We start from the raw sequence: 14,867 nt of genomic DNA, 5'->3' as shown, positions 1-14,867 counted from the left end.
AAGGAAACAAACAAAGCCCAAAGTAAGTCACTGTTCTTGTTATTGCTCATTGAATGGAGCAGGGCAGGCTAGGATTCTCTGATATACACTGACCTCTAGCTGCTTCAGTAGGCTGGCCTCCTGGGCTTTCAGACGCTCTTTGTGCCTCTTCTTCTGCTCCTTCTTCAGCTGGTACACCACAGACTTGCGTTTGCGCAGCTCCTCTTTGAGGGCACGGATACGGCTCTCAATGTCGCTCTGATCTGACATAGGCTCTGTGTGACACAATAAGTACGGTTAGAATGCTAAATCCATGCCAGACTGATTAGTATAAAGTAATCCAACTTAGAACTACTGAACTCAAATTCTCAGAAGGGGGAGTAAATATTTATTTATTTGCAGTTTGTCCATCCGGACATTCATAGGCTACTCCAAAAATGCCTGCACATGTTACGTTAGTGATAAAAATCTGATGATTGAAATGTCCACTATAATAGCACAACAGAACCAGCAAAGACAGGTTAAAGGACTATGACTGTAGCTCAGTGACGGCTGGGAAGCTTCCATACTCCCATAACACAACTAAGCAGGTTGAGTGTCAGGGAACTGCACTCATAATCCTTTTCTTACGGCATCACATTATGCCTGCAGTCAGTCCTCTTTCGACTCTGCTTTTCAACAGCTCTAACAGAAAATAAAAATGATGTCCCGTTTTGGAGGCCCTACTGCTCCAGAGAGGGGACCAACTCACCTGTGCCAGAGGGAGTGTCAGCGGCCTTGGGGTCGTGGCTGGAGGTCCTGGAGGAGGAGCGGAGCTGCATCTTGCTGCTGCTGCTGCCGCCCTCTGGGTGTGTGTTAGTGCTGAGGCTGGCTTTTGGTGAAGGAGACTGTACAACAGAGGAAAAGGATAGGGCCCAAGGGCAATTCAGGACAGTCTCACATTCACCACAACAGCATGCCCCAAACTAACTAACCAAGACACACCAAAACTCACACACATACACAAAAACAAACACACTCAAAAGGCACGGTCTCTAACGGTACATGCACAGATGCCTTTCTGTGACATTTAGACTTGAGTGTTTCTGGTTACATCTCATTTGCATGTGGCTTCTAAATTCCTGAGACGATTTAAATAACCCCAAATAACTATAGTGACATCTAGCTCCATAAGATGAGCTCACAGGAGTGAATGAAAGAAGTGATTTTTTAAAGTGTTTTCCTCTTTACCCAATAGGGCAGTTAATTGAGTATTATTAATGTCACACTCAAATAACAATCAAGTAACACATTAACTGTGCACAAGGAAAGTGACAATTCCCTGAAAGAAGCAACTGAGTCTGGACCCTGGACAAAGGCCTACATTCACTGAGCTGCCTAAAGCCTCTTCCCCCTCAGGAGGCTGAAAAGATTTGGCACGGGCCCCCAGACCCTCAAAAAGTTCTACAGCTGCACTATTGAGAGCATCTTGACTGGCTGCATCACCGCTTGGTGTGGCAAGTGCTCAGCATCCGACCGTATTGCGCTACAGAGGGTAGTAGGTGCGGCCCAGTACATCACTGAAGCCGAGCTCTCTGTCATTCAGGACCTTTTAATCAGGCGGTCAGGTGAAAGCCCTAAAAATAATCAAAGACTCCAGCCAACCAAGTCATAGTCGGTTCTCTCTGCTACCGCACGGCAAGCGTTACCGGAGAGCCAAGTCTGGGACCAAAAGGCTCCTGAACAGCTTCTACCCCCAAGCCATAAGACTGCTCAACAGTTCATTAAATGGCTACAGGGATTTTTTTTCCTTTTCTCCCCCTACCCAGATGTACATAGTATTTCAATCACCTAACCAAACCTACAATTCCCCCTCAATCTATCACTCCAATTACCTCGTACTCCAGCACACTGATTTGTTACCGATACGACGTATATTTCATTGTGTTAATATTTTATTTGTATCTATTTGTTAATTTTCTTACTGCATTGTTGGGAAAGGGCTCGTAAGTAAGCATTTCACGGTAAAGTGTACACTTGTTGTATTCGGCGCACGTCACAAATGAAATTTGATGGGAAGAGCGCTAACAAAGTCTCACTTTGCTCTCAGGAGGGATAATACATGCATGAGCGTTGACAGATTCTGGTAACTCATACAATTCCTTGCACAGCCCCTCCATCTACACCCAGGACTTAAACTCCCCCTCGGTGAGCAAGAGAGTAAGGCCCTGTGCATGTTGCTTTTTTGTGTGGGGGGGACAATAAAACGATCTAATCTTATGGAAGGGTTCATAAACAAATGTAATCAATGTATTTCTACTGTAGTAATAGATAACATGACACCACAACATGCACAGGGCCTTACTCTCTTGCTCGCAGGGGGGGAGTCTAAGTCCTGGGTGTAGATAGAGGGGCTGTGCTGGATGGAGGGCAGCTCAGAGACAGAACCAGGCTGATCAGTGGAGGGGATGTCTGGCTGCTGGGACCCAGAGAGCTCTGTGTGCACGCTGGAGCCAGTCACTACTGGGGAGTAGTCACCCTCACTCACAGAGTCTGAGGAGAGACACACAAAGGTCAAGAGCAGATGAATACACCTGCAGCCTCAAACATGGATATGCAGCTTGCTGTATGATGTTCTCGCCTTCATAAAAGTATACGACACAAGACAAGCAAACTCATACCTGATAACAGGCAATAAACAGAAACTACTGCATACTACAGCATGTGCTAATGTCATCTCATACAATAGGCCTATAGCTCAATGTCTGTCAACAGCGGTCTCTCACCTCTGTCAGTCTTTCCCTCAGGATCGTGCTGGCCAGAGCTGGCATTGGGGCTGGCTTTGGAGCAGTCTCTGTGATCTGACCTCTGGTCTCCGTCTCCAGGACGCTCTCTGTCCCAGGCAGCCAGGGCCTGCTTCTCCATCCGTCTCACCTCAGCCTCCTCAGCATCCAGCCTCTGCTTCCACTCCAGCAGCTCCTCCGCGTGCCTCCGCCGATGCATCAGACCCTGCTCCCGCTTGGTCAGGAACCTGGTGGTGAGGAGGACAGGAGGAAGGGAGAGAAAGCACAAAGAATGTTAGGTGCAATTGGTGTGAGAAGCAGTGAAATGATTGCAACATCGCAGAAGCTAGTGGAGTCATCAGCAGTCCAACCAGTCAACCCAACCACCCCCTGCCCATCTTCACTGCAAACTGAAAACCTCCGGGGCGGTCCACACACCTCAGACATGGTTTAATTCTGACACCATAGTGCACAAGTCATCCAAACTCTTCCCCCAAAAACAGAGTACAAACATTTGATCAAAATGGATAAAACAGGCACAAAGAGTAGTAGTCAGGTTCAATCAGTTGGTTTGACGCCAGGGCTTAACATCACTGTAGGACACCCCACAAAACATCAGTCAAAGACCACCAATGGTTAAAAAAACACATTGCAGATTATAAGTCAAAATGTCTATGGGTGTAACGTCGACATGAATTCTACACAACACAAGAGTCAAAATGTCTATGGGTGTAACGTCGACATGAATTCTACACAACACAAGAGTCAAAATGTCTATGGGTGTAACGTCGACATGAATTCTACACAACACAAGAGTCAAAATGTCTATGGGTGTAACGTCGACATGAATTCTACACAACACAAGAGTCAAAATGTCTATGGGTGTAACGTCGACATGAATTCTACACAACACAAGAGTCAAAATGTCTATGGGTGTAACGTCGACATGAATTCTACACAACACAAGAGTCAAAATGTCTATGGGTGTAACGTCGACATGAATTCTACACAACACAAGAGTCAAAATGTCTATGGGTGTAACGTCGACATGAATTCTACACAACACAAGAGTCAAAATGTCTATGGGTGTAACGTCGACATGAATTCTACACAACACAAGAGTCAAAATGTCTATGGGTGTAACGTCGACATGAATTCTACACAACACAAGAGTCAAAATGTCTATGGGTGTAACGTCGACATGAATTCTACACAACACAAGAGTCAAAATGTCTATGGGTGTAACGTCGACATGAATTCTACACAACACAAGAGTCAAAATGTCTATGGGTGTAACGTCGACATGAATTCTACACAACACAAGAGTCAAAATGTCTATGGGTGTAACGTCGACATGAATTCTACACAACACAAGAGTCAAAATGTCTATGGGTGTAACGTCGACATGAATTCTACACAACACAAGAGTCAAAATGTCTATGGGTGTAACGTCGACATGAATTCTACACAACACAAGAGTCAAAATGTCTATGGGTGTAACGTCGACATGAATTCTACACAACACAAGAGTCAAAATGTCTATGGGTGTAACGTCGACATGAATTCTACACAACACAAGAGTCAAAATGTCTATGGGTGTAACGTCGACATGAATTCTACACAACACAAGAGTCAAAATGTCTATGGGTGTAACGTCGACATGAATTCTACACAACACAAGAGTCAAAATGTCTATGGGTGTAACGTCGACATGAATTCTACACAACACAAGAGTCAAAATGTCTATGGGTGTAACGTCGACATGAATTCTACACAACACAAGAGTCAAAATGTCTATGGGTGTAACGTCGACATGAATTCTACACAACACAAGAGTCAAAATGTCTATGGGTGTAACGTCGACATGAATTCTACACAACACAAGAGTCAAAATGTCTATGGGTGTAACGTCGACATGAATTCTACACAACACAAGAGTCAAAATGTCTATGGGTGTAACGTCGACATGAATTCTACACAACACAAGAGTCAAAATGTCTATGGGTGTAACGTCGACATGAATTCTACACAACACAAGAGTCAAAATGTCTATGGGTGTAACGTCGACATGAATTCTACACAACACAAGAGTCAAAATGTCTATGGGTGTAACGTCGACATGAATTCTACACAACACAAGAGTCAAAATGTCTATGGGTGTAACGTCGACATGAATTCTACACAACACAAGAGTCAAAATGTCTATGGGTGTAACGTCGACATGAATTCTACACAACACAAGAGTCAAAATGTCTATGGGTGTAACGTCGACATGAATTCTACACAACACAAGAGTCAAAATGTCTATGGGTGTAACGTCGACATGAATTCTACACAACACAAGAGTCAAAATGTCTATGGGTGTAACGTCGACATGAATTCTACACAACACAAGAGTCAAAATGTCTATGGGTGTAACGTCGACATGAATTCTACACAACACAAGAGTCAAAATGTCTATGGGTGTAACGTCGACATGAATTCTACACAACACAAGAGTCAAAATGTCTATGGGTGTAACGTCGACATGAATTCTACACAACACAAGAGTCAAAATGCATTTCCCATGTATCCTGCGGAAAGAAAATACTTTCAAAATTGTTTCTCCATTGCTTTGATTTATAATGTACATTGAAAATAACTGGTTCATTATGCACTGCAAGTTAATCAGCTATTTTGCATGTTGACTATAATTAGTAGAAGTGCCAGACAGTACTGTGTTTGCTTGTCTCTCTTTCGCGCACTAGTACAGCTTTGGGTTAGACTGTGCTCCCAATTCTATTAAGCCCACTTGCAATACATACCAATTAGCCCATCACAAGCAACAGTTACCTAATCAGGAATGTCGGTGAAGATTTACTGGGCTCATTGAACAGATTAAACCCCTCTATCAATGCTAAATCACCGGCCAAAGGCACTGCCTCTCTTTCATGGATGGTGTGTAGCCTAATATCTTATAATTTACTCTGGACATTGGACATTTCTTCAACAAAAGTAGTGAATGACATGAATATGAGAAAGTCATGCAGATCCTGATTCATTCACTCTGAATGAGTTAAATGAGTCCCTCAAAGCAACACCACAGAGATTGGAGAGCTCTCGCTGTTCAAATGGGAGTCTCGTTCAAATCAGGCCAACTGTATTAAAAGGAATATGACCTTTGACCTTAGCAGACCAAAGTGAGGTCATTTCATTACTGGCAAAAATGCCTTTAGTTTTTTCACTTCTTGTTTAATTTCTGTGCCCCTTCATGCATATGGTTGTGAACGTACATGCAATGCCTGGTTTGTGTTGCCAACAGGATGCCATTGGGTGTTATTCAAGCTTTCACTTTACACTTCCTGGAAAAAAAGGAAATTGGGAGGCGGGAGCTGAACACAAGCATGGTCCTTGGGACAGGGGGCAGAGAAGGAGAGGCAGCAGTGAGAGGCGAGAGCAGCACTGTACCTGACCAACTGGATGTAGATAAACAGCTGGAGGTAGGGGAAACAGACACTGCGAGATGCCCAGTGGTGGGCCGTAAACGGAGAGAAGTAGTAGTGAACAGGAGAGCAGTGTCTACAACCAAACAAAGCAAGGACACGTGACACAGGAAAAAACCCACAAAATAGGAGTTGGAGAATGAGAAAACAGCCAATTAGAGAGAGAATATAGTGATTAAGCATGTGCTTAATTGTACTGAATGTTTCATGGTTTCATTCAAAGAGAAGTAATGTAGTTAATCTGCCAGGGTTTTGTGTTGGTGGCAGAGCTTAGAGGGGTATTAAAACTCAGTCCTTTTCATCAGGAGTTGGCCAGGACATGGTAAGATGTGCATGTGTGTCTTTGGAGCTGGACTCCAATAAAGAGCAGGTGTGTAGGAATGTGCAGCCATGTGTGAAAGCGTGCGGCAGTGCCAGAGACTGATAAATTATAATCCTAAAAAAGGTTAAGAGAGGCCTTTGTCTCATGTTGCACCTCAGAGGACATAGTACTTCTCCTTAATTAAATGCACTGGGTGGAGGAATTTGCGAGATTAGATTATTTTAGCAAAAAGTTGCAAATGTAGTGGTGGGTGATAATTGTTTTTAAGTACTGGTAACTAAAACCTGATTTAGGCTTTATTAGACTAAAACACTGGCTAAATCACACATTAACCTTCACTATGATCCACAACAACACTAGAGCATTATTAAAAGAGACAGTGTTAACATATTGAAATGGCAGGTTGTTAGACGACCAATGCAAGCAGACAGAGGCGTGGCTACAAGCAGCTTGTTAGTTCCCTATAGAAAATAAAGTCTAGGCTCAAATTGACAGTGATCTCCCACTTTTAGCTGTGATATTGGGTACATTCAGTTTCATGTTTATTGGTAGATTATTCAATTCAAGGAATCATTCGCTCTCGGCCTACAATTTGTACCGATCACCGATCACCGATCATCATTGATGAAAGTTACAAATCCTTAAACACCACAACAACTGAACGTTTGTTAGGACCTGTACTGCAGAATGCAAAAGCATAAAAATTAGGTCAGTCGGAGTGCAGGTCTGGCTGTTTAACCATCGTGAGAGTCCCCTCCAGTCACATGACCACATTGTTAAAAGACTAAAACCTGCCCTCGCTGCTTGTATGAGACACCAGACAGACATTTTACACTACATATGGTACATTTTGGAATAAGTACAGAGCTTGGAGAAGATGCAGTCTGAATAACTAACATGTATGTATAGCAGGGTTCCCCAACTGGCTGTTCGCGAGGTGGTTTTAAATGGCCCCCCAAGGTTTTCTGCGCAAACAAAAACAATCTGCACGCGGCTGAATCTAGTTGATGATCCCTGATCTAGAGGACATGGAGCATGCTTATATTCATATCCACACCACAGAAGAATTAAGGTTTCTAGTCAAGCCAATCCCTCACTTTCACAAGGCAACAGCAACTTCCATCAAATGATTTTCAATAACAGAAGCTCTGAAGCTGGTACATAATTCCTTGTGATTAACAAAGGAAACCGTCTTTAATGATTGATATGCCCAATATGGTTTTGTTAGATCGTCAGTCTAAGACAAGTTAACAATCACACCCATAAAGATAAAGCTATCAAATATGGTAATTTCAGCTGTTTAAAAGTTGGTATAAATTGTGTCCATCTTATTATAAGCCCTGAAGTAGAAAAAAAAGAGCCCATGACAAAGACTTCCAATAAGACATTTAGGTCAATAATAGACATTTAAATTACTTCTTATCCATGTGAGAGCGCATCTTCTTGAGCTTCTGCATGATGCTGCTGGTCTCACTGCCAGACACTGAGAGAGGAGAGGCGCTGCGCACGTCCCCGTCAGTCCTCGCAGTACTGGGGGAGGTTGCCCCTTCGACGTGCTCCGACACTGGAGTCTATGTAGGACATAGATGGTTACACACTCACACACCAGAAATGAAGAAGAGCGCAAGACCCTTTCAAATCTTAAATGGGACCATGCAGTATTATTTTAGACAAATGCATAACACAAAGCATCTCTTTCTGATGATTAGCTCAATATCTCCATAAATAACACATTCCCAGATATGAATATGATGTAAGAAGGTGGTAGTACTGACCGGTGGGGTGTCCTCGGTGCCGACACACTTGAGGCGCTCCTTCAGCTTGAGGGTGGTGTATCTCATTCTCGCTATCTCCTCCTGCTGTTTGAGAAGCAGCTGCCTCTCCTTCCTGGCTGCCCTGTTGGCCTCCTGCAGACGCTTGATCTCCGCCTGGAAACACACACAGACAGGGTCAAAGGTCATGGTCACTCGGCATTACAGATGGGCAGTGATGGGAGCAGGTGAGATGGGCAGAGATTTTGTTGGTTAGTTACCTGTTCCTGTTGAAGTTTCATCAGTAGGCCTCTCTGCTTCTTTCTGATGGGTGGCATCTTGTCATCCTCACCCTTGTCTCTGAGGCGCCTATGAGGTCAGAAAGGAGAAACAGTGAGAACATGAATGCAAAATGAAGACAGAAGTGCCTCATGCGAAAGAAATTCAACAGAACACATCGACCAAAACTAGACTAATAGTTCCGGTCAATGTGTTCTACTGAATTTCAGTCGCACATTTTCGTATGATGGAAAACAAAAAAACTTTGGCGTTAGCGGAGAATGAGACAATATTCATTCGAAAACATGGATCCTAATAAAAGTAAACCAATGCCTTTTCTGATGCTCCAGCCAGGCGAGCTCGGCCTTGGTCTTCTCCTTAAGGGCCTTCTGTCGCAGGCGCAGCAGGGAGCTCTGGTGGTGGGCACGCACCTCCTCCTCCTTCATGTACTGACGCACCATGTCCATGGTGAACCTGGAGAAGCTGTCCTGTCCGCTGGAGAAGGGCATGCTGCCGTCCTGCTGCCGGGAGCGGGAACAATGAGTCACTAACACATCACAAAGCCTTATCAGTCAGGAAACCAGGCATACACAGAGAGCAAACAGTGGTAGATGGAAGATCATTCTGGCCACTGGTTACATGCTCCCTCCAGCTGGCAAACAAATTGAGGCGAGGGAGAGGCTGCTGGCCTTGGTGGTTGCGATATAGAATCAGTGTTGTAAACGCCAAAGTGTATCCAGAGCGCTGTCAAAACACCTGGGGCCAATGAAGGCCAAGGTATGTACAAGATCATCCCTACATGTGGCAGCCAGGTGTGACTACAACCTCTCCTAGCCGCACCACAACCTCTCCTAGCCGCACCACAACCTCTCCTAGCCGCACCACAACCTCTCCTAGCCGCACCACAACCTCTCCTAGCCGCACCACAACCTCTCCTAGCCGCACCACAACCTCTTCTAGCCGCACCACAACCTCTCCTAGCCGCACCACAACCTCTCCTCCACCTGCTGTGTTTGAGGGGACCAGGTATGGGTCAGGGAGGGAACGATACAGCCAGTCAGGGAATCTCCCAGAACCCAGTTAAGCGGGGCCGGGGCACACAGAACGTTGATTGTGCCCAGGGAGTAATGAGTTGAGCAGTCTTTCTGATGCCATGGCCAGTGGAGCCCTACAAGGCAGGCAGCTCTTTCCAGGCGTCAGTATGGCTAGGCACAATCCCGCACACTGAACCCTTCAAAGAGGCAGGGAGCTACCACTGTGGCTTGACATTAAGAGCTAAGACAGATGCTGCTGCCAACATATTAGACAGAAGCTATAATTTCACCATTACTGCGGTCAAATCGGGCTAAATGTGGATAAGCATTATACGCTGGTGACTTTAAGGAGAAACCTCCCAAGGTAAACTAGTACATTTAAGCTTTTGGATAAGTGCTAAGATTTCAGCCAATCATTATGTATTTGAGTAGTCTTGCTACCTTGCCAGCATTACAGTTATTGAAATGAGGTGGCAAACTAACCTTGGAGCTGTCCTGTGCTGTGGGGTTCTCCTGACTGGGAACATCATCTGACTCCTCGTGAGGAACTCTATTCTTCTCCAACACTCCACGCCGGTGAGACTCGGAGGGCAGCAGAGAGCGGAACGAACGCTCCTCAATTTCATCCTCCGTCATGGACTCGTCAAACTTCAGAGAGTACTCTGTAGCCACTGAGGCGCTGTCTTTATGGGGACAGGTTGTTGGGGAGAGGAACATTGTTTTCTCTTTCTAAGAGACTTCAGGCTATTTATGCATCATAAACGATTATTATGCATTGCCTGTTTGTGATAATGGCTCCCTTCCAATCCCCACAATGAGTGCTATGAACCCCTGGCCTCACCTTTCTCATCCAGTAGGGACTGAACACGGTCACTGGGGATGGAGTCGTCAGCTGCTGTATGGGTCACAGCCTCCACCAGTGAGCTGTTACCTGTCTCCACCTTCCTCCTCTGTCTCTTCTCATAGGAGGCCAGGGAGGGACTCCGGTGGCTGCTTTCTCCACCACTGGGGGGGGGTACAACGCAGAGAGGACATGTGAGGGAGAAAACCAATTGCTTATCTAGCCATGCCTATAAAGTTTAACCTGACCAAGCCAAGTATGCTGACAAGGAGAAACATCTCCCGGTGTCTGTCTGTGAGGAACACCAGAGTGTGAATTCCAGTACCTGATGTTGGGTCTCCTGGAGGGGGTGGAGTCAGAGTGGCTGTCCAGGGAGAAGGGCTCCTCGGTCTTGTTCTTGGCAGAAGACATCTCACCCATGAAGCTCTGGTGATGCTGCCTCTGCTGGTCAAACAGGGTGCTGATGGGAGCAGCAGCAGGGTCACCGATCTGAGAACAGGCCAGCTCCGTCATCTGAGGAGAGAGCAACTAAGTCAGCAATATATCAACTGAAAGAAACTGTGTCGAGAAGCAAGAGTCAGACATTTGCAAATACATGCAACAGTGAGGAAACAAACCAAGCCCAGTGACGGGCTATAGGGACAAGAGTGGAGGGGGAGAGCGAGAGTGTTCGGACCTCTTTGATCTGGTGGGCAGCTACGGCCGTATAGCGAACAGACTCGGCCTGTTGGATAATCATCTTAGCGTTGGCCTCCTGCATGCCTCCCAGAGACTGCTGCTGGGTCTGAGCCATGTTCTCCTGCAGCTCCACGTGAGCCTGCAATGACACACACACACACAGTTCTGTTACTGAACCACACTACAGCCTACACACAGTAAAATAGCTCCTTTCTCACACCACATGCAGTGAAGGTAGATTGAGTTCTTTAAATATTCAAGGTGTTGGAAAATATGAAGCCACCCTCGAGAGGATCAACAATCTACCAAGTTGGTACATGGATCTAACTCTAGGTGAGAAGTACGTGGATTCTGCAGAGTTGCCCGTTCTAAATGCCAGTGCTGTGTGCAGTACCCTGGCTGCTTTCTGCCGTGTCTCCTCCAGCTGCCATTGGGTCTCCAGCGCCTCCTGCTCTGCTTTCACCTTCAACTCATGAAGGTCACGCTCGTGCCGCTGCTGCTGCGCCTGAAAAGGTTAGAGGTCAAAGGTCAAGACCTATGGAAAAAGGTGAATGAAAACCACCAGAACATGACTACATGCCAATAGCTAACATTTCAAGAGTGGAGTAGTGCCTATACTAAGCAGTCATATACATAAGTGAGCACTCTTCAGGTGCTCTGATTGGTTGGGCCTCCCTCACCTTGAGTATCTGGGCAAGCGAGACACTTTCCTGCTGCGCCAGAGACACACCCTTTAACCGCTCCATGTCGCCCAGCTGACGCACAGACTCCTCTATAGACTCCAGGTAGTGGAGCTCTGCAGACATACGCTGCTGCAACACCCCTGGGGTGTAGTGGAGCTCACCTGGACAACAGAGAGATGGATAGAAACAAAGGAAGTTGTAGATAGGCAATTGAGTATTTATCAAAACGGCTGAGCGGGTGTTTCTAGGTGGTATACCTGCAGCCGTGGGCTCTGCTCTGCCCCCCAGTGTAGTGGACCGGGATGAGGACGAGCTGGGGCGGGCTGAGGACCCAAGACCAAGGATGTCTGCCCCGGCTAGGGAGGCGCTGCCTGGAGACACACGACGGGAACTAGAGTCTGTCGGAGAGCCAGCTGGAGATGGGCTAGGGCTTCTGGGGGACTTCTTACTGTCCAAGCCCACACTGGAACCAAGAGAAGGAAAAATAAACAATTGATTCATATGCATGCTTTCTGAAAACGTACAAACTCCCATTTGTAACTGTCAATTTAAAGGAGGCTGGATTATCGTTTGAAAAAGTGGTGGGGTGGGGGCTGGGGATTATGCTTTAAACCAAGGGTGTCAAACATATTTTGCCCCGCGGGTTACATTCAGTCTTAACCAATTTCTTATATTATTTAGGCGCTGTCAAATTTGCAAAATATAGTCCCACATCCATCGCTTTTAGAATTTCTGATGCTCCCTGACTGTCTAGCATTCGAAGACTTAACAAGCTGGACAGAGTGACGAGACTATAAAATATAAGTTCATTATCATTCCTACACAGTTTTGATTAGGTTTTGGTCATTTCAATGTCAATTGACATCAATAAGGGATCATAGCTTTCGCCTGGATTCACCTGGTTTGTCTGTCATGGAAAGTGTTTTATACACTGCTCAAAAAAATAAAGGGAACACTAAAATAACACATCCTAGATCTGAATGAATTAAATATTCTTATTAAATACTTTTCTTTACATAGTTGAATGTGCTGACAACAAATCACACAAAAATTATCAATGGATATAAAATGTATCAACCCATGGAGGTCTGGATTTGGAGTCACACTCAAAATTAAAAGTGGAAAATCACACTACAGGCTGATCCAACTTTGATGTAATGTCCTTAAAACAAGTCAAAATGAGGCTCAGTAGTGTGTGTGGCCTCCACGTGCCTGTATGACCTCCCTACAACGCCTGGGCATGCTCCTGATGAGGTGGCGGATGGTCTCCTGAGGGATCTACTCCCAGACCTGGACTAAAGCTGCCGCCAACTCCTGGACAGTTGGTGGATGGAGCGAGACATGATGTCCCAGATGTGCTCAATTGGATTCAGGTCTGGGGAACGGGCGGGCCAGTCCATAGCATCAATGCCTTCCTCTTGCAGGAACTGCTGACACACTCCAGCCACATGAGGTCAAGCATTGTCTTGCATTAGGAGGAATCCAGGGCCAACCGCACCAGCATATGGTCTCACAAGGGGTCTGAGGATCTCATCTCGGTACCTAATGGCAGTCAGGCTACCTCTGGCGAGCACATGGAAGGCTGTGCGGCCCCCCAAAGAAATGCCACCCCACACCATGACTGACCCACCGCCAAACCAGTCGTGCTGGAGGATGTTGCAGGCAGCAGAACGTTCTCCACAGCGTCTCCAGACTCTGTCACGTGTGCTCAGTGTGAACCTGCTTTCATCTGTGAAGAGCACAGGGCGCCAGTGGCGAATTTGCCAATCTTGGTGTTCTCTGGCAAATGCCAAACGTCCTGCACGGTGCTGGGCTGTAAGAACGACCTGTGGACGTCGGGCCCTCATACCACCCTCATGGAGTCTGTTTCTGACCGTTTGAGCAGACACATGCACATTTGTGGCCTGCTGGAGGTCATTTTGCAGGGCTCTGGCAGTGCTCCTCCTGCTCCTCCTTGCACAAAGGCGGAGGTAGCGGTACTGCTGCTGGGTTGATGCCCTCCTACGGCCTCCATCCACGTCTCCTGGTGTACTGGCCCGTCTCCTGGTAGCGCCTCCATGCTCTGGACACTACGCTGACAGACACAGCAAACCTTCTTGCCACAGCTCGCATTGATGTGCCATCCTGGATGAGTTGCACTACCTGAGCCACTTGTGTGGGTTGTAGACTCCGTCTCATGCTACCACTAGAGTGAAAGCACCGCCAACATTCAAAAGTGACCAAAACATCAGCCAGGAAGCATAGGAACTGAGAAGTGGTCTGTGGTCACCACCTGCAGAACCACTCCTTTATTGGGGGTGTCTTGCTAATTGCCTATAATTTCCACCTGTTGTCTATTCCATTTGCACAACAGCATGTGACATGTATTGTCAATTGGTGTTGCTTCCTAAGTGGACAGTTTGATTTCACAGAAGTGTGATTGACTTGGAGTTACATTGTGTTGTTTAAGTGTTCCCTTTATTTTTTTGAGCAGTGATATAATTTATTTTATTGTATTTTTTTCTACACTCAAACCCACCACGGGCCAGATTGAATGGGCTCGGCCCGTACAGTATACGTAAAACATAACAGATGGAACATTAACAACTTTGATTCAGTTCAGGTATGTGTGCTATACTGCCAGAACACTAAATAAATAAGGTGAAATGGAGAACCAGGAACTCACAGAATTAAGAAAAGGGGGCCCCAGGAAAGCCATCCTAAGACATACAGTAAGTGAAGAAAATAACTTTCAATTAACATATTGTGCTGCTTTGAGCCAAACAAAAATGCCCAAAGACATCTAATCATGATGATACAGTATAATGTGCTTCTGCTTCCTAGCTAGAAACAGAATGGTAGACAGCGGTGCATCTCTCCTGCTCCAACTGCCATTGTACACAGTGCTTTACCTTACCAGAGAACAACTGCAGCATTAAGGACTTGATCCTGAATGTAATCGCTATCACATCAAGCAGACAAAGGTATGGAGGGAATCTACCACCTGGGCAAAAAAAAAACAATAAACACCATTGGGGAGGCTCAAATGTCCCAGGAGAAGAAAAAAACTCCCTGGC

At 45.9% G+C, this 14,867-nt stretch overlaps 1 protein-coding gene across 4 annotated transcripts in view; it reads right to left on the bottom strand.

Moving 5' to 3' along the window:
* Positions 1-14,867, bottom strand: part of LOC110521574 (centrosome-associated protein 350) — a 39,790-nt gene that overhangs the window by 5,110 nt on the left and 19,813 nt on the right. For 2 of the 4 annotated variants that reach the window (XM_036968990.1, XM_036968992.1), the window contains exons 15-29: positions 12,069-12,274; positions 11,809-11,972; positions 11,523-11,633; positions 11,127-11,267; positions 10,776-10,963; positions 10,451-10,614; positions 10,093-10,292; positions 8,909-9,096; positions 8,578-8,665; positions 8,321-8,473; positions 7,962-8,116; positions 2,745-2,989; positions 2,324-2,511; positions 732-866; positions 94-261 (exon numbers count right to left, since the gene is read on the bottom strand). In XM_036968990.1, the coding sequence (XP_036824885.1) occupies positions 94-261; positions 732-866; positions 2,324-2,511; positions 2,745-2,989; positions 7,962-8,116; positions 8,321-8,473; positions 8,578-8,665; positions 8,909-9,096; positions 10,093-10,292; positions 10,451-10,614; positions 10,776-10,963; positions 11,127-11,267; positions 11,523-11,633; positions 11,809-11,972; positions 12,069-12,274 (2,494 nt within the window). Of the gene's footprint in view, positions 1-93; positions 262-730; positions 867-2,323; positions 2,512-2,744; positions 2,990-7,961; positions 8,117-8,320; positions 8,474-8,577; positions 8,666-8,908; positions 9,097-10,092; positions 10,293-10,450; positions 10,615-10,775; positions 10,964-11,126; positions 11,268-11,522; positions 11,634-11,808; positions 11,973-12,068; positions 12,275-14,867 lie in introns of all 4 variants that reach the window. The other 2 variants (XM_021599210.2, XM_036968991.1) reach the window with 2 other exon arrangements.

Source organism: Oncorhynchus mykiss, chromosome 30 (assembly GCF_013265735.2).
Source record: "Oncorhynchus mykiss isolate Arlee chromosome 30, USDA_OmykA_1.1, whole genome shotgun sequence".
Lineage (NCBI taxonomy): Eukaryota > Metazoa > Chordata > Actinopteri > Salmoniformes > Salmonidae > Oncorhynchus > Oncorhynchus mykiss.
This window is presented reverse-complemented; position numbering and strand designations above follow the sequence as displayed.